Source organism: Ranitomeya imitator, chromosome 4, assembly GCF_032444005.1.
Source record: "Ranitomeya imitator isolate aRanImi1 chromosome 4, aRanImi1.pri, whole genome shotgun sequence".
NCBI classification, from domain to species: Eukaryota; Metazoa; Chordata; class Amphibia; order Anura; family Dendrobatidae; genus Ranitomeya; species Ranitomeya imitator.
Genome location: NC_091285.1, coordinates 11,770,217 through 11,795,082, shown reverse-complemented (window position 1 = coordinate 11,795,082; position 24,866 = coordinate 11,770,217). Strand labels below are relative to the sequence as shown.

At 50.2% G+C, this 24,866-nt stretch overlaps 2 protein-coding genes across 10 annotated transcripts in view; one reads left to right on the top strand and one right to left on the bottom strand.

Annotated features, from left to right (window-relative positions):
* Positions 1-24,866, top strand: part of PPFIBP1 (PPFIA binding protein 1) — a 61,389-nt gene that overhangs the window by 3,784 nt on the left and 32,739 nt on the right. For 6 of the 9 annotated variants that reach the window (XM_069763040.1, XM_069763036.1, XM_069763039.1 and 3 more), the window contains exons 2-7: positions 14,310-14,393; positions 16,063-16,271; positions 20,140-20,226; positions 20,436-20,549; positions 22,800-22,931; positions 23,617-23,709. In XM_069763040.1, the coding sequence (XP_069619141.1) occupies positions 14,330-14,393; positions 16,063-16,271; positions 20,140-20,226; positions 20,436-20,549; positions 22,800-22,931; positions 23,617-23,709 (699 nt within the window). In that variant the 5' untranslated portion in view covers positions 14,310-14,329. Of the gene's footprint in view, positions 1-7,565; positions 7,696-14,309; positions 14,394-16,062; positions 16,272-20,139; positions 20,227-20,435; positions 20,550-22,799; positions 22,932-23,616; positions 23,710-24,600; positions 24,694-24,866 lie in introns of those variants that run through there. The other 3 variants (XM_069763037.1, XM_069763034.1, XM_069763041.1) reach the window with 2 other exon arrangements.
* Positions 1,570-2,745, bottom strand: LOC138674411 (collagen alpha-1(III) chain-like). Its single transcript, XM_069762258.1, has one exon. The coding sequence runs from the start codon at positions 2,743-2,745 to the stop codon at positions 1,570-1,572; it is 1,176 nt and encodes a 391-aa protein (XP_069618359.1).

The following is a 24,866-nucleotide window of genomic DNA, read 5'->3' as shown; positions in this document are numbered from 1 at the left end:
CGCCCCGTTGCCCCGAGCGTTGTCGCCCCACTCCCAAAATGTCAGCTTCATTATCCTGCACCCCGAGTGTCGTTTTCCTGCACCCCGAGTGTCGTTTTCCTGCACCCCGAGTGTCGTTTTCCTGCACCCCGAGTGTCGTTTTCCTGCACCCCGAGTGTCGTTTTCCTTACCCTGTACTCCTAATACCAGTGTCATTATCCTGCCCCCCGAGTGTCCACGTGGTGGTCCCGTCCCCTGGATTGCAGGAGATAGACTCCCATCGTCTTATTCACCGTCTCCTGTACAATGTTGGGGGGGTTTTTGCTCCTCTGCAGTTTTGGGAAATAATTTCCTACTCCGGTTCCAGAGCTGCTCGGATCTTCACCGATTATCTGTGTGACTGACATCTGCTCCTCTTCCTCCACCGCAGGCAGGAAAGTGTTATGTGAATGGAAAGTCTAGTAGTGAGGATGCTGCTGCTCTTAAAGGGGCGGTAGCGTGTGGATGAGGATGCGTTTAATGGGGCAGATGCTGCTCTTAAAGGGGCGGTAGCATATGGATGTTGCTCTTAAAGGGCTGTAGCATGTGGATGATGCTCTTAAAGGGGCTGTAGCGGGCATCTTAATGCTCTTAAAGGAGCGGTAGCGTGGGCATGCGTATTTTTTATTGTTCTTTTGCAATCAGACACTTACCTGGAGAAAGAGACCCTGATTGAATGATGGTGAAGACCCCCCCTCCACCAAGTTATGATTAACCCTTTCAAATGGATTTTCTAGTACTGTAATGGGAGTGATCAGCGGAGGTCTGACTCCCTCTTAATAGCTTTACCAATCAGCTGAAGGAACTGACCATGGCACAGCGCCACATTTTTTTTTCAATTTTCTTAATTCAAAAATAGAAAAATGCTGTTTATTTCAGTAAAATAACTATTTTTGTGTCCAAAAGTTTTTTAGTTCTATAAATGTTGATGAAATATTTTTTTCCCACCATTTTCTTGCTAACCCATTTTTGCCTCTTCAGTGTTTCCAGGGTGGGATTTGCTGCTGTCATTTACCCTCCGGTCCGGCAGCGTCTCCTCGACGCTGCGGTGCTAATTTGACAGTAAACCGTTAGGTGCGAGGTTTGGTCGTTAAACGGTTAACAGCGGCTCGTTGTCGCATCCGCTCCGCCACATTCCAGAAAAATACTCGTCATTCCTGCCGAAGACTCAATAACTGGGCAGGAAAAAGTCTCCAAAGCCGCGGGGGCACTCAGTGCCGGTGTGGATTACAGGGGGTCACGTTCATCCCTGCTGCTCAACGGCGCGTAAGCTATTGTCCCCTGCTATCAGCCGTGCAAAGCAATGAGAATACCTGACTTTTTGAAACCTTCTTTTTTTCCCTATAGGAAACATTGATCATAGGAATTTTTACAGCAGACCTCTCAAAAAGGTTGGCCATTTGTATGAAGGCCCAAAGTCAGAGTCGTCGTCTCGTCCCCCCTTCCCTCAAGGGTCGGCGGCACCACCTCATCTCTCCCCCGAGGGTCCTTGTTGTCGAACCCGTCTCCCCCTCCCGAGGCTCGTGCCCCCCTACCTCCCCGGGGTCAGCGTCAAGCCCCCCCTTCATTAGTGTCTTCGTCCCGTCCCCACATCCCCCGAGGGTCATCGTCGCTCTGTCCCCCCACTTCCCAAGGGTTGGCGTTGTTGACTCTCCCAAGGCTCACGCCCCCTACGTCCCCGAGGGTCAGCGGCATCAAAACCCCTCCCTCGGGGGTCGGTGTCTTTGCCCCGTTCCCCCGGGGGTCGGTGTCTTTGCCCCGTTCCCCCGGGGGTCGGTGTCTTTGCCCCGTTCCCCCGGGGGTCGGTGTCTTTGCCCCGTTCCCCCGGGGGTCGGTGTCTTTGCCCCGTTTCCCCGGGGGTCGGTGTCTTTGCCCCGTTTCCCCGGGGGTCGGTGTCTTTGCCCCGTTCCCCCGGGGGTCGGTGTCTTTGCCCCGCTCCCCCGGGGGTCGGTGTCTGTGCCCCGCTCCCCCGGGGGTCGGTGTCTTTGCCCTTTTCCCCCGGGGGTCGGTGTCTTTGCCCTTTTCCCCCGGGGGTCGGTGTCTTCGCCCCGTTCCCCCATGGGTCGGTGTCTTTGCCCCGCTCCCCCGGGGGTCGGTGTCTTTGCCCTTTTCCCCCGGGGGTCGGTGTCTTTGCCCTTTTCCCCCGGGGGTCGGTGTCTTCGCCCCGTTCCCCCATGGGTCGGTGTCTTTGCCCCGCTCCCCCGGGGGTCGGTGTCTTTGCCCCGCTCCCCCGGGGGTCGGTGTCTTTGCCCCGCTCCCCCGGGGGTCGGTGTCATTGCCCCGCTCCCCCGGGGGTCGGTGTCTTTGCCCCGCTCCCCCGGGGGTCGGTGTCTTTGCCCCGCTCCCCCGGGGGTCGGTGTCTTTGCCCCGCTCCCCCGGGGGTCGGTGTCTTTGCCCCGCTCCCCCGGGGGTCGGTGTCTTTGCCCCGCTCCCTCGGGGGTCGGTGTCTTTGCCCCTTTCCCCCGGGGGTCGGTGTCTTTGCCCTTTTCCCCCGGGGGTCGGTGTCTTCGCCCCGTTCCCCCATGGGTCGGTGTCTTTGCCCCGCTCCCCCGGGGGTCGGTATCCGTGCCCCGCTCCCTCGGGGGTCGGTGTCTTTGCCCCTTTCCCCCGGGGGTCGGTGTCTTTGCCCTTTTCCCCCGGGGGTCGGTGTCTTTGCCCTTTTCCCCCGGGGGTCGGTGTCTTTGCCCTTTTCCCCAGGGGGTCGGTGTCTTCGCCCCGTTCCCCCATGGGTCGGTGTCTTTGCCCCGCTCCCCCGGGGGTCGGTGTCTTTGCCCCGCTCCCCCGGGGGTCGGTGTCTGTGCCCCGCTCCCCCGGGGGTCGGTGTCTGTGCCCCGCTCCCCCGGGGGTCGGTGTCATAATAATAATAATTTAATAATAATAATCTTTATTTTTATATAGCGCTAACATATTCCGCAGCGCTGTACAGGTTGCACACATTATCATCACTGTCCCCGATGGGGCTCACAATCTAAATTCCCTATCAGTATGTCTTTGGAATGTGGGAGGAAACCGGAGTGCCCAGAGGAAACCCACGCAAACATGGGGAGAACATGCAAACTCTTTGCAGATGTTGTCCTGGGTGGGATTAGAACCCAGGACCCCAGCGCTGCAAGGCTGCTGTGCTAACCACTGCGCCACCGTGCTGCACGTGTCTTCACCCGGGATATTAGGGGGTTGCTATATGCTTATGACCCTGCGTTATCTGCCTCTCGTCCTGTGTTTCTGCCGCGCCAGACAGCGACGGCCCCAGAATAGACGGCGCTCCATATACCTATATATACATAAACCCGACTATTTGGGGAAAGCGAGTCACCCGGATATTTATACCCAGTGCAGGACATCAGCTGCTGTGTCTGATCCTGGAAAAGCTGGGTGACCACCAATATGGCCACTCCCCGAGCCGCAGCGGTGGGGATAATGATGGTGAGAGGGGGCAGAGCTTAAGGATCCTGTAACGAGCCAGACCACCTTCTTAATCTTCAAAGACGTAATCCGCTTTCTGATACTTTCTAGACGTTTTGCTTTCTTTGAAATCTCGTCCCGGTTGTGTAATTATCGAGCATGTTAATACACTGGATGAAATACGGCGCGCTGCCCCTTTAAATGTTAGGTCATTGCATTATGAGCAATTCCCTCTACTGGAGATTAAGCAGCTGACTTGTCATCCTATATTGTGCTTTTTTATTCCCTAAGGGAAATATGATAGATCCTTGTTTATTTATTACGTACTCTAGTCACAGCTGAAGCTGCATCGGTTTTACAATCACCATTGCATTGTGGGAGATATCAGCGTAGGATTCAAACTCTCAGCTGCTGTCCTATATCACATAGAAGGAACTAATCTGTTTTTTCGGGGTGTGGACAACAAGAGAAATATTGAAAGCAGCTTTGAATGTGACTGAAGAAGATAAAAAAATACCTGAAACTTGATTTAAAGGGATGTTACCACTTGCCATAAATCTGTAATCTTTCTACCTGGTATAAATGCCGCTTTTCTCCTGAATCCGGCGCTGGTTTTCTTTTCTTTTTTCGCCTCTTCGTTCCTGAGATACGACCATTTCTTTTCTGTCTATAAATAGTCTTGTGGGCGTGTTGCTGACTACTTCCCTTGATAACCACGCCCACTTAGCAAAAAAAAAAAAAAAAAGACTAAATTTACATATAGGGAAGCTAAGGCCATATCTCGGGAGCGGAGAGGCGCAGGGACAAAAGAAAAACATCGCCGGATTCAGGAAAATAGTGGCATTTACTTAAGATAAAGAAAATACTTATGTATGGCAAGTTAAATATCTCCTTTAAATCATTCAAAACAAAATTGTGTCTAAAATAAAGTGTAGACTTAAATATATTTCTTAGCATTATCTTTATGTGGCTGATAAGAGGAGACTAAGGCATAAATTACTCAGGATATTGATAGTTTATTCTTTATCGTATCTGTCCCTTTAAGTGATCCATTGTGGTCTTGTGTTGATGCTCCCTCTTCTTTCCAGGTTCTGAAATTTTGTCTCAGTATTCTTAAAGGGCCACGTCCTCACACTTGAGAGTTTGTTGTGTCGGCTGACGTGTACAAATAAGAGCTGGGGAGATGTGACACGGGCCGTGAATATGGGGTGAGCAGGGGGCACGGGAAGGAAGACCTGATTCCTGGACCTGTCCGGCCCAACTCTACTTGTGCTAAGGGGGCACTTTAAGGATCAGTGTAACCATCCTGACCATAGTGTTGGCCTTGTTCCCACAGTATACGCACACCCACCTCTCTTACTCCATCCTGCTTTGCTACAGTGTGTCAGTCTTCATGTAATTCTGGAATTCTATTCAGGATCCATGAGTCTGGGAAACAACAAAGTATCATCCCATATTACTGCTACACATGCGCTATAACCTGCTGCATCCTCCGCAGCGCGCAGCGGAGTGTGTGAGCATCACATGAGCCGCGACCGCAGGAAACGCCATGGAAAAGAAAGGAAGGCTTGTTCATAGACAGACTGTAACTATGTTATCAGCCGAAAAGAGGAGGATGAGCTGCAGCAAGGATATATATATATATATATACACCCATGCACGCGAAGCCGACTGGTCACTGGACATAGGGGCAGTATTATAGTAGTTATATTCATGGACATAGGGGCAGTATTATAGTAGTTATATTCTTGTACATAGGAGCAGTATTATAGTAGTTATATTCTTGTACATAGGGGGAGTATTATAGTAGTTATATTCTTGTATATAGGAGCAGTATTATAGTAGTTATATTCTTGTACATAGGGGGCAGTATTATAGTAGTTATATTCTTGTACATAGGGGGCAGTATTATAGTAGTTATATTCTTGTACATAGGAGCAGTATTATAGTAGTTATATTCTTGTACATAGGGGGCAGTATTATAGTAGTTATATTCTTGTACATAGGGGGCAGTATTATAGTAGTTATATTCTTGTACATAGGGGGCAGTATTATAGTAGTTATATTCTTGTACATAGGGGCAGTATTATAGTAGTTATATTCTTGTACATAGGAGCAGTATTATAGTAGTTATATTCTTGTACATAGGGGGCAGTATTATAGTAGTTATATTCTTGTACATAGGGGGCAGTATTATAGTAGTTATATTCTTGTACATAGGAGCAGTATTATAGTAGTTATATTCTTGTACATAGGGGGCAGTATTATAGTAGTTATATTCTTGTATATAGGTGGCAGTATTATAGTAGTTATATTCTTGTACATAGGGGGCAGTATTATAGTAGTTATATTCTTGTACATAGGAGCAGTATTATAGTAGTTATATTCTTGTACATAGGGGGCAGTATTATAGTAGTTATATTCTTGTACATAGGGAGCAGTATTATAGTAGTTATATTCTTGTACATAGGGGGCAGTATTATAGTAGTTATATTCTTGTACATAGGGGCAGTATTATAGTAGTTATATTCTTGTACATAGGAGCAGTATTATAGTAGTTATATTCTTGTACATAGGGGGCAGTATTATAGTAGTTATATTCTTGTACATAGGAGCAGTATTATAGTAGTTATATTCTTGTACATGGGGCAGTATTATAGTAGTTATATTCTTGTACATAGGGGCAGTATTATAGTAGTTATATTCTTGGACATAGGGGCAGTATTATAGTAGTTATATTCTTGTACATAGGGGCAGTATTATAGTAGTTATATTCTTGTACATAGGGGCGGTAGGTTATATTTGCACTGTAGGTGGGGAGTATATATAGTCAGTATGTGTCGGTGTCTCAGTATGGAGCGCTTTGTCTGTAGCTCAGTTGATCCCTGTAGGATTGTTGAGGGATCAGTCCGGGATCAGCGCTCCACAGAGATGATGCCACTTGTACAGTAATAGTGGCGGATTTTTCCTTCCTCCGCGCTCAGTACTTGTGACGCCGTTCTTTTTTCTGTATTTTCGCCTCCTCCATTGTGGCCCAGTACTGATCACACGGTTGTGTAGTTGCAGATGATCGGATCGCAGCTTGTGGTTTTTGTCGTTTTTTCTGTTTCCCTGTGACGCTTACACTCGCTGGTCGTCCCTCAGTTACCTCCTCGGTGACCTCGCTGCACCAGAGCCGGTTCTGGGAACTCCAGGAATAAAAGTAATGACTATAATAACAAGGTACAGATATATGGGGCCGACCTCAGCGAGGAGCGAGACCTCACTCGCTTCCAGTGGGAACCTTCGTTCTTAGGTCTGAGAAATGCCCAGGTGTCGGCGCTGCCCCAGGGCGCCCACCTCGTGTGTCAGTGCTTCCCCCGGGCGCCCACCTCGTGTGTCAGCGCTGCCCCCGGGCGCCCACCTCGTGTGTCGGCGCTGCCCCCCGGGCGCCCACCTCGTGTGTCGGCGCTGCCCCCCGGGCGCCCACCTCGTGTGTCGGCGCTGCCCCCCGGGCGCCCACCTCGTGTGTCGGCGCTGCCCCCCGGGCGCCCACCTCGTGCGTCGGCGCTGCCCCCCGGGCGCCCACCTCGTGTGTCGGCGCTGCCCCCCGGGCGCCCACCTCGTGTGTCGGCGCTGCCCCCCGGGCGCCCACCTCGTGTGTCGGCGCTGCCCCCCGGGCGCCCACCTCGTGTGTCGGCGCTGCCCCCCGGGCGCCCACCTCGTGTGTCGGCGCTGCCCCCCGGGCGCCCACCCCGTGTCGGCGCTGCCCCCCCGGGCGCCCGCCTCGTGTGTCTGCGCTGCCCCCCGGGCGCCCACCTCGTGTGTCAGCGCTGATTCCCAGGGAAAGTGTCAGGAAGAGGGTTGTCAAACACCACTTAAAGGGATTGCGCCTGCTTGTTCTTGTATTCCCTTGCTTGGAGTCCAGCTGCAATACCAGACACAGCCTTAAGTCGGGTGTGGCGCTGTTTCTGGAAGCATGCTATATTTAGCTATAGCCTTCTTTAATTTTTCACTGTCCCTTTAAGGCAGCCTGCGATTGTCAGGCAACCGTATCATCGCGCGCTGCTTGTAAAATAAAAGGAGTCCAGATATAGCCTGCGTCTGCCTGCGCGCTGGTAATAATCGCCCCCTTGTGCTGCCGCTCTGCTTTGTTGTCTCCGCTCGGTCACATTGGTATTCCAGGGAGAAATCTCCTCCTGACTCCGACAGCCCAAATTCCCGAGCCCTCCACATCCACATAGGCGGATCCCATCGTGGCCGCTGCTGGCGGGAGCGACGCTGGATGCCGAGCCGGTAAGTGATGAGCCCCAGAGAATGTCTGCTGTCGGGAAAGCCGGAGGGATTCTCTACAGTTCTGCAGTAATGGAGGTTGTATGTCAGAGATCTGGTGGCGAACTGCGCAGGGAACTGAGGAACATGAAGTGACCGGGAGCCGCGTTACTTACCAGCAGCGCCGCCCCGTCACAGGGTAAACTGTGTGCTCAGCTCCTATAATACTGCTCCCTATGTACAAGAATATAACTACTATAATACTGCTCCTATGTACAACAATATAACTACTATAATACTGCCCCTATGTACAAGAATATAACTACTATAATACTGCCCCTATGTACAAGAATATAACTACTATAACACTGCCCCTATGTACAAGAATATAACTACTATAATACTGCTCCCTATGTACAAGAATATAACTACTATAATACTGCTCCTATGTACAAGAATATAACTACTATAATACTGCTCCATATGTACAAGAATATAACTACTATAATACTGCTCCTATGTACAACAATATAACTACTATAATACTGTCCCTATGTACAAGAATATAACTACTATAATACTGCTCCTATGTACAACAATATAACTACTATAATACTGTTCCTATGTACAAGAATATAACTACTATAATACTGCTCCTATGTACAAGAATATAACTACTATAATACTGCTCCTATGTACAGGAATATAACTACTATAATACTGCCCCTATGTACAAGAATATAACTGCTATAATACTGCCCCCTATGTACAAGAATATAACTACTATAATACTGCTCCTATGTACTAGAATATAACTACTATAATACTGCTCCCTATGTACAAGAATATAACTACTATAATACTGCTCCTATGTACAACAATATAACTACTATAATACTGTCCCTATGTACAAGAATATAACTACTATAATACTGCTCCTATGTACAACAATATAACTACTATAATACTGTCCCTATGTACATGAATATAACTACTATAATACTGCCCCTATGTACAAGAATATAACTACTATAACACTGCCCCTATGTACAAGAATATAACTACTATAATACTGTTCCTATGTACAAGAATATAACTACTATAATACTGCCCCTATGTACAAGAATATAACTACTATAATACTGCTCCTATGTACAAGAATATAACTACTATAATACTGCTCCTATGTACTAGAATATAACTACTATAATACTGCTCCTATGTACAGGAATATAACTACTATAATACTGCTCCTATGTACAAGAATATAACTACTATAATACTGCCCCCTATGTACAAGAATATAACTACTATAATACTGCTCCTATGTACAAGAATATAACTACTACTAGATTGTGGCCCGATTCTAACGCATCAGGTATTCTAGAATATGCATGTCCCCGTAGTATATGGACAATGATGATTCCAGAATTCGCGGCAGACTGTGCCCGTCGCTGATTGGTCGAGGCAACCTTTATGACATCGTCGCCATGGCAACCATTATGACATCTATGTCGATACTGTGCCCGTCGCTGATTGGTCGAGGCGAATTCGCGGCAGACTGCCTGTCGCTGATTGGTCGAGGCAACCTTTATGACATCATCGTCGCCATGCTGTGCCCGTTGCTGATTGGTCGAGGCAACCTTTATGACATCGTCGCCATGGCAACCATTATGACATCTACGTCGATACTGTGCCTGTCGCTGAATCAGAAACGTGGGATTTCTACGTCCTTTATGACATCATCGTCGCTGTGCCCGTTGCTGATTGGTCGAGGCCTGGCGGCCTCGACCAATCAGAGAGGCGGGATTTCCAAGACAGACAGAAAGACAGACGGAAAAACCTTTAGACAATTATATATATAGATAATACTGCCCCTATGTACAAGAATATAACTACTATAATACTGCCCCTATGTACAAGAATATAACTACTATAATACTGCCCCTATGTACAAGAATATAACTACTATAATACTGCCCCTATGTACAAGAATATAACTACTATAATACTGCCCCTATGTACAAGAATATAACTAATATAATACTGCCCCTATGTACAAGAGTATAACTACTATAATACTGCCCCTATGTACAAGAATATAACTACTATAATACTGCCCCTATGTACAAGAATATAACTAATATAATACTGCCCCTATGTACAAGAATATAACTACTATAATACTGCCCCTATGTACAAGAATATAACTAATATAATACTGCCCCTATGTACAAGAGTATAACTACTACTAGATGGTGGCCCGATTCTAACGCATCAGGTTTTCTAGAATATGTATGTAGTTTATTTATGAAGATTTCAGAATAATGCTATGAATACACAGGATTCGGCCGGCCGATCGCGATCAATTAGCGAAGCGTGGTTCAAATCCCGCGGCCGGAGTGCATCTGTCGCTGTTTGTTCACGGCCAGCCGGGCGCTACCAATCAGTGAAGCCAGGGCAAGCTCCAGGTTTTTGAGGGCCCTGGGCGAAAGTCTCACAGCCCACGTAGCTTATAGCACAGCCCACGTAGCACAGCCCACGCAGCATGTAGCACAGCCCACGCAGCGCGTAGCACAGCCCACGCAGCGCGTAGCACAGCCCACGCCCACTGGCCAGCCCTGGCCTTTAGCAATGCTCCTCGCGACGCTCCGTTCCCAGTAATGCCTTGCGGCAATAACCTGTGGTCCTCTTTTCCCCTCCCCCCTCTTGGCCCACTTTTCCTCTCCTCCCTCTCTTGGCCTCCCCTTGGCCTTTTTTTTTGCCTTCCCCCTGTTCTTGGCGCTCTTTTCACCTCTCTTGTCCCCTCTCCCCTCCTCCCCCCCTCTTGGCTCACTTTTCCCCTCCCCCCTCTCTTGGCCTCCCCCTTGGCCTTTTTTTGCCTCCACCTTTTCTTGGCCCTCTTTTCACCTCTTTTCCCCTCCCCCCCTTGGCGCTCTTTTCCCCTCCCCCCCCCCCCCCTTGGCTCTTTTCCCCTCCCCCTCTTGGCCCACTTTTCCCCTCCCCCTCTCTTGGCCTCCCCCTTGGCCTTTTTTTTTCTTCCCCCCCCCCCCCTTTTCTTGTCTCTCTTTTCACCTCTCTTGTCCCCTCCCCCCTTTCTTGGCTCTTTCCCCCCCCCCTCTTAGCCTTTTTTTCCCCTTTCCCCCCTCTTTTGGCCCTCTTTTCACCTTCTCTCCCTCCCTCTTGGCCCTCTTTTTGTCCTCTCCCTCCAGTGCCCTTTTTTTGCCTCCCCCCTTTCTTGGCCCTTTTTTCGCCTTCCCCCCCTCTTGGCCCTCTTTTCCCCTTCCCCCCTCTTGGCCCTCTTTTCCCCTTCCCCCCTCTTGGCCCTCTTTTCCCCTTCCCCCCTCTTGGCCCTCTTCACCTTCCCCCCTCTTGGCCCTCTTCGCCTTCCCCCCTCTTGGCCCTCTTCGCCTTCCCCCCCTCTTGGCCCTCTTCGCCTTCCCCCCTCTTGGCCCTCTTCGCCTTCCCCCCTCTTGGCCCTCTTCGCCTTCCCCCCTCTTGGCCCTCTTCGCCTTCCCCCCCCCCCTTTTGGCCCTCTTCACCTCCCCCCCCACTTGGCCCTCTTCGCCTTCCCCCCTCTTGGCCCCCTTCGCCTTCCCCCTTCGCCTTCCCCCTTCGCCTTCCCCCTTCGCCTTCCCCCTTCGCCTTCCCCCTTCGCCTTCCCCCTTCTTGGCCCTCTTCGCCTTCCCCCTTCTTGGCCCTCTTTGCCTTTTTCCCCCCTCTTGGCCCTCTTTGCCTTCCCCCTTCTTGGCCCTCTTCGCCTTCCCCCCCCCTCTTGGCCCTCTTCGCCTTCCCCCCCCCCCCCTCTTGGCCCTCTTCGCCTTCCCCCCTCTTGGCCCTCTTCGCCTTCCCCCCTCTTGGCCCTCTTCGCCTTCCCCCTCTTGGCCCTCTTCGCCTTCCCCCCTCTTGGCCCTCTTCGCCTTCCCCCTTCTTGGCCCTCTTCGCCTTCCCCCCCCCCCTTGACCCTCTTCACCTTCCCCCTCCCCCTTGGCCCTCTTCGCCTTCCCCCTCTTGGCCCTCTTCGCCTTCCCCCTCTTGGTCTTCTTCGCCTTCCCCCCCTCTTGGCCCTCTTCGCCTTCCCCCCTCTTGGCCCTCTTCGCCTTCCCCCTTCTTGGCCCTCTTCGCCTTCCCCCCTCTTGGCCCTCTTCGCCTTCCCCCCTCTTGGCCCTCTTCGCCTTCCCCCCTCTTGGCCCTCTTCGCCTTCCCCCCTCTTGGCCCTCTTCGCCTTCCCCCCTCTTGGCCCTCTTCGCCTTCCCCCCTCTTGGCCCTCTTCGCCTTCCCCCCCTCTGGCCCTCTTCGCCTTCCCCCCCTCTTGGCCCTCTTCGCCTTCCCCCCTCTTGGCCCTCTTCGCCTTCCCCCCTCTTGGCCCTCTTCGCCTTCCCCCCCTCTTGGCCCTCTTCGCCTTCCCCCCCTCTTGGCCCTCTTCGCCTTCACCCCCTTCCTTGGCCCTCTTCGCCTTCCCCCCCCTTTGGCCCTCTTCGCCTCCCCCCCCCCACTTGGCCCTCTTTGCCTTCCCCCTTCTTGGCCCTCTTTGCCTTCCCCCTTCTTGGCCCTCTTTGCCTTCCCCCTTCTTGGCCCTCTTTGCCTTCCCCCTTCTTGGCCCTCTTCGCCTTCCCCCCCCCCCCCTTGACCCTCTTCACCTTCCCCCTTCTTGGCCCTCTTCGCCTTCCCCCCCCCCCTTGACCCTCTTCACCTTCCCCCTCCCCCTTGACACTCTTCGCCTTCCCCCTCCCCCTTGGCCCTCTTCGCCTTCCCCCTCTTGGCCCTCTTCGCCTTCCCCCTCTTGGTCCTCTTCGCCTTCCCCCCCCCCTCTTGGCCCTCTTCGCCTTCCCCCCCCCCCCCTTGGCCCTCTTTGCCTGCCTTCCCCCTTGGCCCTCTTTGCCTGCCTTCCCCCCCTCTTGGCCCTCTTTGCCTGCCTTCCCCCCCCCTTGGCCCTGTTTGCCTGCCTTCCTCCCCCTCTTGGCCCTCTTTGCCTGCCTTCCCCCCCCCCCTCTTCCCCCTCTTGGCCCTCTTTGCCTGCCTTCCCCCCCCTCTTGGCCCTCTTCCCCCTCTTGGCCCTCTTTGCCTGCCTTCCCCCCCCTCTTCCCCCTCTTTGCCCTCTTTGCCTGCCTTCCCCCCCCCTCTTGGCCCTCTTCCCCCTCTTGGCCCTCTTTGCCTGCCTTCCCCCCCCCTCTTGGCCCTCTTCCCCCTCTTGGCCCTCTTTGCCTGCCTTCCCCCTCTTGGCCCTCTTTTTGCTTTTGAAATTACGCATGGTCTTCTCAGCCTTCTTCGACCTCTCTGGTCCGGTTCCTTTTCCCGTGGTCGGTACTTACAGCCGCGGTGTCAGCGATACGTTGTTGTGTCTCTGGGTTTGTACCCACTGAAGTGTGCGCTGCTTTCAGTCGCCCCAGCACCCGGCGGTCTCGTAAGCCGGCGGCGTTCCATCCCATAATCTTATAATTAAATCTCTGCTCATGTGACTGGTTTAACTGGTTTCTCATTCTCTTTTTCTTCCACTTTAATGTAAAGTTTGTCCCGCAGCAGAAAGCAGTAATGACATAACGAGCGGCGACCCGGCGGGGGGAGTCCAATCTGTGTGATGAAGCGCTCCGCGTTACTGTGAGGTCTGCTGCTCGTCATCCGCAGAGTTCTGTCCCCGCAGGGCGGACAGCATACTCTCGGCTGTTCTTCCTGATGTGAAAAAAAAAAAACTCCATTATGCGGAAGACCTTAAAGGGGAGCTCCACTTAGTCATGTGGACCCTACTTCTCTCCTCCGAGGTCCTTAATAATCGCTTCTCTTATAACTACCTTGTTTTTGGCTACTTTAAGGTTACCGGCCCTTTAAGACATAAACAATTTTGTGTCTATTTTCTATCATTTCATGTTTTTATGTTTCCATCTCTTTAACCCCTGGTGGTGCGCTCCCCGATACGTGCGCTCGCTTTGATGCCGAAAAGACAAATATTTTCGCCTCCTCCCTGTTGCTTTCATGCAGGGACAGTGTCGCATCCGTTAATGAACCCTATGGGTGTGTCCATGCCGAAATCCGCTCGCACGTGCCTCCATTTAAAGGGGCTCTGATTTTTTTTTTTCTTTTTTTTTTTTTTAGCACAGTAATTATTTGGTAAAGCTTTCTGAGCCCTTCAATATGAGGAATCTGCGATATCGAAGCGATCTGCCAGTTACATTACTCCAGAAATGAGTGTTTGATCAGATCTCGATCGATCGCGGTGCTGGGAGATCGAGGTCTTCTGAAAATGAGCTGCTGCCATCTGTGGTGAAAGGTGGTACTGCAGGGAGCAGCAGAATAGTGAGTGCAGCTCTGGGGTATAATGTGCAGTATAAGGCTGATTCAGTTTACTCCCCCCGCTGAGAATCCGCCGGTCGTCTCCCCCGTCCTCGTCGGACCCTTCTTCTCTCGCTCCTTACAAGGTTCTATTTGTGCTTCATCTCGGATCTTAATCCAAACACAGTTGTAAAGGGGCCCCCGGTAGCCGTCAGTGCTGACAGGTCCGGGCTCTTATCTCCGGGGATGATCGCGGCCCTGATGAAGGCCTGCGTCTCCTCACAGCGGGGTGTCTGCCTGGCGCTCATCCTGAGCTCTCTGTTTCATGAGTATAATGCCGGTTCTCTTCATTGCGGATTCTTCTCTTCCAGGAGTGATCGCCGGCGGCAGGATGATGACAGACGCCAGTGACATGTTGGCCGCCGCCTTGGAGCAGATGGACGGCATCATCGCCGGTGAGTCGCCGTCTTGCGTCAGATTACCGAAAAAATCTGATACTAGGACCCCATGGCGAGCTCCGAAATATGGGTCCCGTGTCCCCCACCTAAGTCACGCATGCGCAGTACCGCCACTATAGAAGGGAATGGAGGTGTGGTTAACATGCGCGCTACTCCCGTAGTAGTGAATGGAGGGGTGGTCAACATGAGCACTACTGCTTCCATGGTAGTGAATGGAGGGGTGGTCACACATGAGCACTACTGCTTCCATGGTAGTGAATGGAGGGGTGATCACACATGAGCACTACTGCTTCCGTGGTAGTGAATGGAGGGGTGATCACACATGAGCACTACTGCTTCCATAGAAGGGAATGGAGGGGTGGTCAACATGCGCACTACTCCCATAGTAGTGAATGGAGGGGTGGTCACACATGAGCACTACTGCTTCCGTGGTAGTGAATGGAGGGGTGGTCACACATGAGCACTACTGCTTCCATGGTATTGAATGGAGGGGTGGTCACACATGAGCACTACTGCTTCCATGGTAGTGAATGGAGGGGTGGTCACACATGAGCACTACTGCTTCCATGGTAGTGAATGGAGGGGTGGTCACACATGCGCACTACTCCCATAGTAGTTAATGGAGGGGTGGTCACACATGAGCACTACTGCTTCCATGGTAGTGAATGGAGGGAAGGTCAGACATGAGCACTACTGCTTCCATGGTAGTGAATGGTGGGGTGGTCACACATGAGCACTACTGCTTCCATGGTAGTGAATGGAGGGGTGGTCACACATGAGCACTACTGCTTCCATGGTAGTGAATGGAGGGGTGGTCACTCATGAGCACTACTGCTTCCATGGTATTGAATGGAGGGGTGGTCACACATGAGCACTACTGCTTCCGTGGTAGTGAATGGAGGGGTGATCACACATGAGCACTACTGCTTCCGTGTTAGTGAATGGAGGGGTGATCACACATGAGCACTACTGCTTCCATAGAAGGGAATGGAGGGGTGGTCAACATGCGCACTACTCCCATAGTAGTGAATGGAGGGGTGGTCACACATGAGCACTACTGCTTCCATGGTAGTGAATGGAGGGGTGGTCACACATGAGCACTACTGCTTCTATGGTATTGAATGGAGGGGTGGTCACACATGAGCACTACTGCTTCCATGGTAGTGAATGGAGGGGTGGTCACACATGAGCACTACTGCTTCCATGGTAGTGAATGGAGGGGTGGTCACACATGCGCACTACTCCCATAGTAGTTAATGGAGGGGTGGTCACACATGAGCACTACTGCTTCCATGGTAGTGAATGGAGGGAAGGTCAGACATGGACACCATTGCTCCACTAACACATGATCAGTAGGGTCCCCATGGTCGGACCCCCGCTCCCTTTTCTGTGTAGAGGTGATGACTGTAATTTGTGTGCCTTCCCTTTTAAGCCGTTGTTTCCTGATCTTGGTCAGATTCCTCTCTTTCCTCCAATCAGAATGTTAGCTCACGGGTCCAGGACGGGGGATGGATTATTTGGGGGCCTGGTATTTAAGGGTGGGCAGGTGGGTGTCGCGTGGAGCGGGTGCAGCAATCGCTGTTCCGGATATTAGTCACCCAGGAGCTAATTCAGCAGCGTGTATGGAGGCACCGTCCCTTTAATTCCCTCCTCTTCTCCCTCACAGGCTCCAAGGCTCTGGAATACTCCAACGGCCTCTTCGACTGTCAGTCTCCGACCTCGCCCTTCATGGGCAGCCTCCGGGTGCTGCACCTGATCGAGGACCTGCGGGGGATGCTGGAGATGATGGACACCGACGAGAGGGACGGGCTGAGGTGCCAGGTGCCCGACTCCACCGCGGAGGTCCTGGCCGAGTGGCTGCAGAGTCAGATGCTGGTAAGAGACCCCCACCAAAAAAGAAAAAAAAAATAATCTCCTTGGGGGCGGTGTCGATACATCGGGAGGGTTATAAGGGCAAGAGAATGGTTCACAGAGGATTTCAGGATCATCGTGTTTCGATCTAATGTGCCGCCGAGACTGACCTGTCCCCTCGACGATGGTCAAGACTTGCATGTGGTAGGGGCCGGTGTCTTGAGACGTATTCAGGAGGAAAAGAAATTTATTCCCAGCAGCACAAAGTATTTCAGGAGAGGCGTATAGAAGATCTGGTGACCTCCCCGGCGATCAGTTTCCTCCCCCCTCCCGAGTCTGTGCGTGTCCTGAGATAATCTGCCGACAAGCTGCGGCGCGTCGCCCGCCGTACTCGCGTGGTGTGAATATTCCTGGTCTCGCCGCGCCGTCACTTCTTTCTCGCGTTTCTCCCGTCTTTTCTCCAATTAGCGCCTCCTAATTATCGCATTATCGCTCCGCTGACACAGATGTGAGGGGACCGGGACTGTTTTCCTCTCGGTCCTCGGCTGCCAAGTTCTCCTGTGAACCGGATCTGTGCTCTTCAAGAATCTCGCCGACCTGTGATCCCGCAGATCGTCGTCACTTTGTGGTTTCCTGTTTATATCCTTTCTCCCTCTCCCCCCAGTTGTCTTCTCTCAACTCATGAAAATAGAGAGCGGCCGAAGCCTCTATAGTGGATGCGTTGTATTACATAGAGGCCATTTAGATAGAACGACCAAATCTGCCTCTTAGGGCCCGAATCTCATAAGGGGCCCCCTTAGTGTTTGTCCCTGTTTAGTGTGGACAGTAGGAGAACTCGGCTTTTTCCTTTGTAAGTGAGGTCACTTTTTTGGATATATGTTTTGGAATAAGGTTCCCTATACATGATTGGCTGACACAGGAGGATAACGCTCTGCGGGGGTGGAGCAAAGACTGCCTAGGGCAAATTTAAGAAAAAAAATGTCTTCCTGCAAACATCCGGGGGTTTCTTGACAAAGGGGCAATTCGCTGATGCCTCCAAAACCTTTCTCGACATCTAATCATTCAGGGATGTGGAGACTGTATTTAGAGGGAAGTGGATTAATTACGCTCTGCAGGGGCGGGGCTAGGACAACTCGTTAAAAAATTTTTTTTACTTGCAAGCATCTGGGAGGCTCTTGATAAAAGGACATCTGGCTGATGCCTCTGAAATCTTCATGAAATTAAGCCTCAGCATCAGGTGGGCGGAGACTAGTTTGTAAAAGGGAGTGGTTTGTTAATCATGCTCCTCAGGGGCAGGGCTAGGAAAGCTTTAACACCAAAAAAAGTTCTACCTGCGAACGTCTGGGAGGCTGCTGAAAAAGAGATATCTTACTGGTCATACCAAACGTCCATGGATGGAGCCCAAACATGTGGCCGTGCAATCAAAGGTGGGGACTATTCTTGGAGGGGTGTGGCTTGTTAAAAGTGGGTGTGGTTTGAGAGAACAACAAAAACACAGTAAAACTAGGAAAAATATTTAGGAATCAAAGCTGAATGAGGGGTACACTTAGACAGTTCGTGCCATCACGGACTGTGGGTGACCGGTTGACCCGGTGAGAAGTAATCTGGGTCAGACGGCTACTTCCTGGCCTCATGGTGTTCGGTTCTTGGCTCCCCTGTTTACAGGGCTCCTCTTATCTCCTTTTTAAAGGGCCAGTCACCTGTGAAAACGTACATCAACAAAAGACGCCACAAGCTCTTCAGAAGTTCATTGTCACGTTTACGCTGAGTGTTTTATGATCTCCTCGCTTTGTGTTTGATGGAGATGAGTCACAAAGGTCTCGGTTAATGAATGGTGTCGGGGAGAAGAGGTAGATGTGGCTCGCGAGGGACACCTTAATCTCAGACCTGGAGCGGCTGCCGGGAGCACAACATCGACGGGTCGTAGCTCGGCTCCTCACCTGTGCGTGGTGGACAGCCACAGATCCTTCCGATGTGATGTCTGGAGACGCCTCGGCACCATTTTTATCGGCAGTACACAGGGGTCCTTTAAGACACTGACCCTGGTGGGCTGCAACTTGTTGAATCATCTGTGGCAGGAGGAGCTCTATCCCCCGAGGGCACGGCGCCATCCTCTGCTCATCTCCCGGACGGGATACTTCCCTTGTGGCCTTTAGCACAAAGGATCACAGCGTAAGGATTGTGGTAACGTCAGATCAACCAGATAATTTCATTATTTTTTTTAGATTTTTTTTTAGTTCATAGTTGTTTGTTTATTCACTTTTTGAGGTTTGATTTTTTTTTTTTTAATCCGTGTATATTGAATCCAAGATTAACAATGTAAAGATTTTTGTAACGTCTGTTAAATTTGTAGATTTTTATTATTCAGATTTTTTTTATAGCTTTTTTTCTTTAAATTGTGTAGCTTTTGTTTATACATTTTTGTAGTTTATATTTTTTTCTCAACTTTTTTCCCTCTAAATTAGCATTTTACCTTTTATAGTTTTTGTATTTTTTTTTTATGTACATGTATTATTTTGATGCTCCTTTTTTTTTTTTTTTTTTTTTTTTAAATTTGACCATCCTTATAATGGTATTACTCGTGTACGACGGCTGTTAAGAGCTTCGAGCAAAATTTTTCTCTTTTATTTTTCTTTTTAGGTTTTGTTATATAATTTTTTTTATGTTCCCAAAATTTTCCTGGCCAGGATCCCTCACCACCACCCAACCCTTGTCCCCGTCCCGTGAATTCCCTCATGGACGCATTGAATCTGTTCTTTCCGGGTGACGGCCCCTCGCGGCCCGGAGCAGATGGGTTTTCTAAGCTCCAGAGCTGGAGTGTTCGTTCCTGGCAGGGAGACTGCTGAGCTCGGCGAGGATCTGGCGGCTCCGGTCTCCGCACGCGACGTGTATAATGGACTCCAGAGCCGCGTCGGCTTCTGTTCTTGTCCTCGAAATATTTATTTTATTTTGTGGCGGTTTTTAAGTTGCGGCCAAATAAATGATTATTTCTTATTCATGATCTCCGGCTCCTCGTGTGTGGCGGAGACATCTTGATCTGATCGGCGGCACCCCCGAGTGGGTTGTGTGGGCTGCTATAGATATTGTCACCCTTTTACGTGGATTTTTTTTTCTGCTTCCGACCTCTTAAAGGATTTTTATAGGCATACGACAAGCACCACATCACTTTCATCTTCCTCCCATAAAGGCGACCACTGCCCATTTACTGGCTTTCCCATGCGTCACACCCCGCAGCTCCGCCGTCAGATTATAGGCTTCGCCGTGCGTTATATTGTCCCCCCCACCCCCGCTCCATTCAGTACAGTGAACCGGCAACCAATCAGAGCTTGGCTCTTATTTTGTAATGACCCTGTCCAAAATGAAAGTCTTAATCTCATTGGTTGCTACTCATTTTTCAATGAGCCCTATGGAAAACGAAAGCAGCAACTTGATTGGTTGCCAAGGGCAGCTGCTCCAATCGGATTCCTGCTTTCATTCAACTAGAACCTTTGAAAAATGAAAGGTGAGATTTGATTGGAGCAGTTTCCCATCCCAACCAATCACGATGCAACTTTCGTTTTCCATAGGATCGATGGATGTTGAATGAAAATGACCAGCCTATTGGTTGCTATGGGCAACCGCGCCATTATTTCCCGCCCTCCTAGTTTTAATGAAGCCCTGACCTCCCTCGTATGTTTATATATGAGGTGGGTCGCTGGTTAATAGTTATAGGAAGGCAGTGATAAGGACGCCGCCATATTTACCCGGGAGACCGCGGCGACCTACATCGCTGGCGACATTCAAAGCTACAAGTCGTCCTGCTAAAAAAAAATAAGCCTCTAAGTGACCTCATCCTTAAAGAGTTAAAGGGGCGGCCATGAGTTCTTGTTTACGGTCTACTGGTGTCTTGCAGGTTAATGGCCACATCACCGGCACCAGCGACGTCTACCAGGAGCGGCTGTCCCGTCTGGAGAATGACAAGGAGTCGCTAGTGCTGCAGGTGCTGTATCTGTGTACACGGCGGCTCTTAAAGGGCCAGTGCCCACACGGGAGGGCGGCACAAGTCGCCCCGACATCTCAAGATCGCCACTTTGCACATTAAAGCAAAGGATTTTCCCAGCATGCACTTCTCCTCCTCTGACCTGAATATTTGAAGGGCGTCATGGCACCAAATAAAAGTTTTATTATAATTTTTTTATGGCTTCACAGGTGAGCGTCCTGACTGACCAGGTAGAGGCACAAGGGGAAAAAATCCGGGACCTTGAATTCTGCCTGGAAGAACACAGAGACAAGCTGAATGCGACCGAGGAGATGTTACAGCAGGTGGGAGGGCGCCCCCCGGAGGCCGTGTAGATGGGGCTCTCGACTGATTATATAATCCACACTAATCTGCCGCCTGTTATACACAACAAACACAGACGCCGCTGCTTCATCTACGGAGCACGATGCTGGTTGTCTTCCCAGTGACCTAGAAAACTTCTACTGAACTTTTTAGATTTGGCTCAAGATGTATTTACAGCAAAGATAATTGAGAACCAAGATGAGAGGAAGTCCTGCATTATACTCCAGAGCTGCACTCACTATTCTGCTGGTGCAGTCACTGTGTACATACATTACATTACAGATCCTGAGTTACATCCTGCATTATACTCCAGAGCTGCACTCACTATTCTGCTGGTGCAGTCACTGTGTACATACATTACATTACAGATCCTGAGTTACAGACTGTATTATACTCCAGAGCTGCACTCACTATTCTGCTGGTGCAGTCACTGCGTACATACATTACATTACTGATCCTGAGTTACCTCCTGTATTATACCCCAGAGCTGCGCTCACTATTCTGCTGATGCAGTCACTGTGTACATACATTACATTACTGATCCTGAGTTACAGACTGTATTATACCCCAGAGCTGCGCTCACTATTCTGCTGATGCAGTCACTGTGTACATACATTACATTACAGATCCTGAGTTACACTCTGTATTATACCCCAGAGCTGCACTCACTATTCTGCTGGTGCAGTCACTGTGTACATACATTACATTACAGATCCTGAGTTACACTCTGTATTATACCCCAGAGCTGCACTCACTATTCTGCTGGTGCAGTCACTGTGTACATACATTACATTACAGATCCTGAGTTACACTCTGTATTATACCCCAGAGCTGCACTCACTATTCTGCTGGTGCAGTCACTGTGTACATACATTACATTACTGATCCTGAGTTACAGACTGTATTATACCCCAGAGCTGCACTCACTATTCTGCTGGTGCAGTCACTGTGTACATACATTACATTACTGATCCTGAGTTACAGACTGTATTATACCCCAGAGCTGCGCTCACTATTCTGCTGATGCAGTCACTGTGTACATACATTACTGATCCTGAGTTACAGACTGTATTATACCCCAGAGCTGCGCTCACTATTCTGCTGATGCAGTCACTGTGTACATACATTACATTACAGATCCTGAGTTACAGACTGTATTATACTCCAGAGCTGCACTCACTATTCTGCTGGTGCAGTCACTGCGTACATACATTACATTACTGATCCTGAGTTACCTCCTGTATTATACCCCAGAGCTGCGCTCACTATTCTGCTGATGCAGTCACTGTGTACATACATTACATTACTGATCCTGAGTTACAGACTGTATTATACCCCAGAGCTGCGCTCACTATTCTGCTGATGCAGTCACTGTGTACATACATTACATTACAGATCCTGAGTTACACTCTGTATTATACCCCAGAGCTGCACTCACTATTCTGCTGGTGCAGTCACTGTGTACATACATTACATTACTGATCCTGAGTTACAGACTGTATTATACCCCAGAGCTGCACTCACTATTCTGCTGGTGCAGTCACTGTGTACATACATTACATTACTGATCCTGAGTTACAGACTGTATTATACCCCAGAGCTGCGCTCACTATTCTGCTGATGCAGTCACTGTGTACATACATTACTGATCCTGAGTTACAGACTGTATTATACCCCAGAGCTGCGCTCACTATTCTGCTGATGCAGTCACTGTGTACATACATTACATTACAGATCCTGAGTTACACCCTGTATTATACCCCAGAGCTGCACTCACTATTCTGCTGGTGCAGTCACTGTGTACATACATTACTAATCCTGAGTTACAGACTGTATTATACCCCAGAGCTGCACTCACTATTCTGCTGGTGCAGTCACTGTGTACATACATTACTGATCCTGAGTTACAGACTGTATTATACCCCAGAGCTGTACTCACTATTCTGCTGGTGCAGTCACTGTGTACATACATTACATTACTGATCATGTGTTACATCCTGTATTATAATCCAGAGCTGCACTCACTATTCTGCTGGTGCCGTCACTGTGTACATACATTACATTACTGATCCTGAGTTACACCTGTATTATACCCCAGAGCTGCGCTCACTATTCTGCTGGTGCAGTCACTGTGTACATACATTACATTACATTACTGATCCTGAGTTACACCTGTATTATACCCCAGAGCTGCGCTCACTATTCTGCTTTTTTTTTTTCCTCTGTGTCAGGAACTAATAAGTCGGACATCGCTGGAAACTCAGAAGTTGGACTTGATGGCTGAGATTTCCACTCTTAAGTTGAAGTTGACTTCGGTGGAAAAAGACAGGAGTGATCATGAGGATCGATACAAGGACACAGAGGTGAGCAGAGCAGCCAGCGTTGAGCGCTTGCTGGGAGTTGTAGTGGTATCATAGTTTAGAGCAGCCCATTCCCAGTCCGGTCTGGTGGGCCCAGTACTGGAGCGTTAATGGCATCCTTGTTGTCCGTCATCGTTCCCCGGGGCAGGTGCTTCTCGCCGCTCTCTCTTCTGTCCTCCTGACTCTTCCCCTCTTCCTCCTCGCTTCCTCCAGTCTCTACATAAGGTGATAGCGGAGTTGAGGCAGCAGATGGAGAAACTGGAGGTGGAGTTGGCGTTATTTCAAGAAAAGCGGTTACAGTACGGCGACCAAGAGGTGACTGTGCAGGGTCAGAGCGCAGCCTGGTGGCGGCCGGGTGTGGAGTGACCCCACTGCATGGTGCACTGTGTGACCGTGTGCGGCTCTAGACCATAGTAGTGCACGTCTGATGTTTGGTTACCTCTGCACGTCCGCCCCTCCGCGCTCAGAAAATAACCTGCCATACAGTGTGTGTGAGCGGTGCAGGCGCCGACACACTGCAGCAGATCCCCCCCTATAGTGTGTGTTATACGGAGACGTCACCCAGCAGGTGACTGCTACTGTGGAGGCTGTAATGGAGAAGGACCTGCATGATGTAACTAATGGGAGACGATGGGAGTTGTTACACAGCAGGATGTTGGGAGTTACTGACGTCTCTCCTCCTCTCCAGGGTTTGGTGCAGGAGATGAATGAACTGCGGCTGCGAGTGGTGGAAATGGAGAATGAGCGCACGCAGTACGAGAAGAAGCTGAAGTCCACTAAGGTATGGACCGGAGAGCGCCGCTGTACACCGTTTATGGGGGAGGGGGGTGCCATCACTGAGAATGCCACCTATCCATCACCAGAGATCAGCGGTGACCTCACTGAGAATGCCTCCTATCCATCACCAGAGATTAGCGGTGACCTCACTGAGAATGCCTCCTATCCATCACCAGAGATCAGTGATGACATCAGTGATAATGCCTCCTATCCATCACCAGAGATCAGTGGTGACATCACTGAGAATGTCTCCTATCCATCACTAGAGATCAGCGGTGACCTCACTGAGAATGTCTCCTATCCATCACCAGAGATCAGTGGTGACATCACTGAGAATGTCTCCTATCCATCACCAGAGATCAGTGGTGACATCACTGAGAATGCCTCCTATCCATCACTAGAGATCAGTGGTGACATCACTGAGAATGTCTCCTATCCATCACCAGAGATCAGAGGTGATATCACTGAGAATGCCTCCTATCCATCACCAGAGATCAGCGGTGACATCACTGAGAATGCCTCCTATCCATCACCAGAGATCAGCGGTGACATCACTGAGAATGCCTCCTATCCATCACCAGAGATCAGTGGTGACCTCACTGAGAAGGTCTCCTATCCATCACTAGAGATCAGTGGTGACATCACTGAGAATGCCTCCTATCCATCACCAGAGATCAGCGGTGACATCACTGAGAATGCCACCTATCCATCACCAGAGATCAGTGGTGACATCACTGAGAATGCCTCCTATCCATCACCAGAGATCAGTGGTGACCTCACTGAGATTGCCGCCCTTAGTATTCTGATGGGCAGTGAGTGGCAGTGTTTTTGTGTGTGCCCTGTACCCGGTCCACTCGGATTGTATCCAGCTTGTCTCTATTCTCTCTGTTATCAGTCTTTAATGGCCAAGCTTTCTAGTATGAAAATCAAGGTGGGTCAGACGCACTATGAAAAGCAGCGGGTGGAGCACAAGTGCCAAACGTTAAAGGTGCGGTAACATTACCCTCCGACCCCGGTTTTGTGACTTTGCAGTGCGCTCCTTCAGGCATGACTGATTGTTGTGCAGTGACATCCTAGCGCCACCTGGTGGCGCTGTCCATTTCCTCTTTGCATATTTACCATCTTCCTTGTGTTTGGGGGAGGTGGGCATGGGTGGTCATC

Excerpts from the sequence above, each read along its gene's own strand:
- LOC138674411 (XM_069762258.1), bottom strand. The coding sequence starts at position 2,745 with ATGGGGGAACGGGGCGAAGACACCGACCCCCTGGGGAAAAGGGCAAAG.